General features: G+C 55.0%; 1 protein-coding gene across 1 annotated transcript in view; it reads right to left on the bottom strand.

Annotated features, from left to right (window-relative positions):
* BSX (brain specific homeobox) overlaps positions 1–242 on the bottom strand; it is a 7,368-nt gene that overhangs the window by 3,676 nt on the left and 3,450 nt on the right. The window contains exon 3 of the mRNA XM_006148856.1: positions 22–131. Within this exon, the coding sequence (XP_006148918.1) occupies positions 22–131 (110 nt within the window). The remainder of the gene's footprint in view (positions 1–21; positions 132–242) is intronic.

A 242-nucleotide genomic window follows, 5' to 3' on the forward strand; every position in this document is an offset into this window, starting at 1 on the left:
GCGGCCGCGGCGGCTGCGCGCCCGGGGCTGCCCTCTGGGCTTCCCTGCCCTTCCGGCGCTTTGGGCTCGTCTTGACTTTTCCTCAACTGCTTTTTATGCTTCATCCGCCGATTCTGGAACCACGTTTTCACCTGGTGTAGGGAGAGCAAAATTAAATCATGTCGTTTAAGATCTGAGCGATCGCTGGGGTTTAAGGAAATTAACTCAATCGCTGACGAATTACCCCAAGAGCCAGCAGTCCT

This window comes from Tupaia chinensis, unplaced genomic scaffold (assembly GCF_000334495.1).
Source record: "Tupaia chinensis unplaced genomic scaffold, TupChi_1.0 Scaffold000247_1, whole genome shotgun sequence".
Lineage (NCBI taxonomy): Eukaryota > Metazoa > Chordata > Mammalia > Scandentia > Tupaiidae > Tupaia > Tupaia belangeri.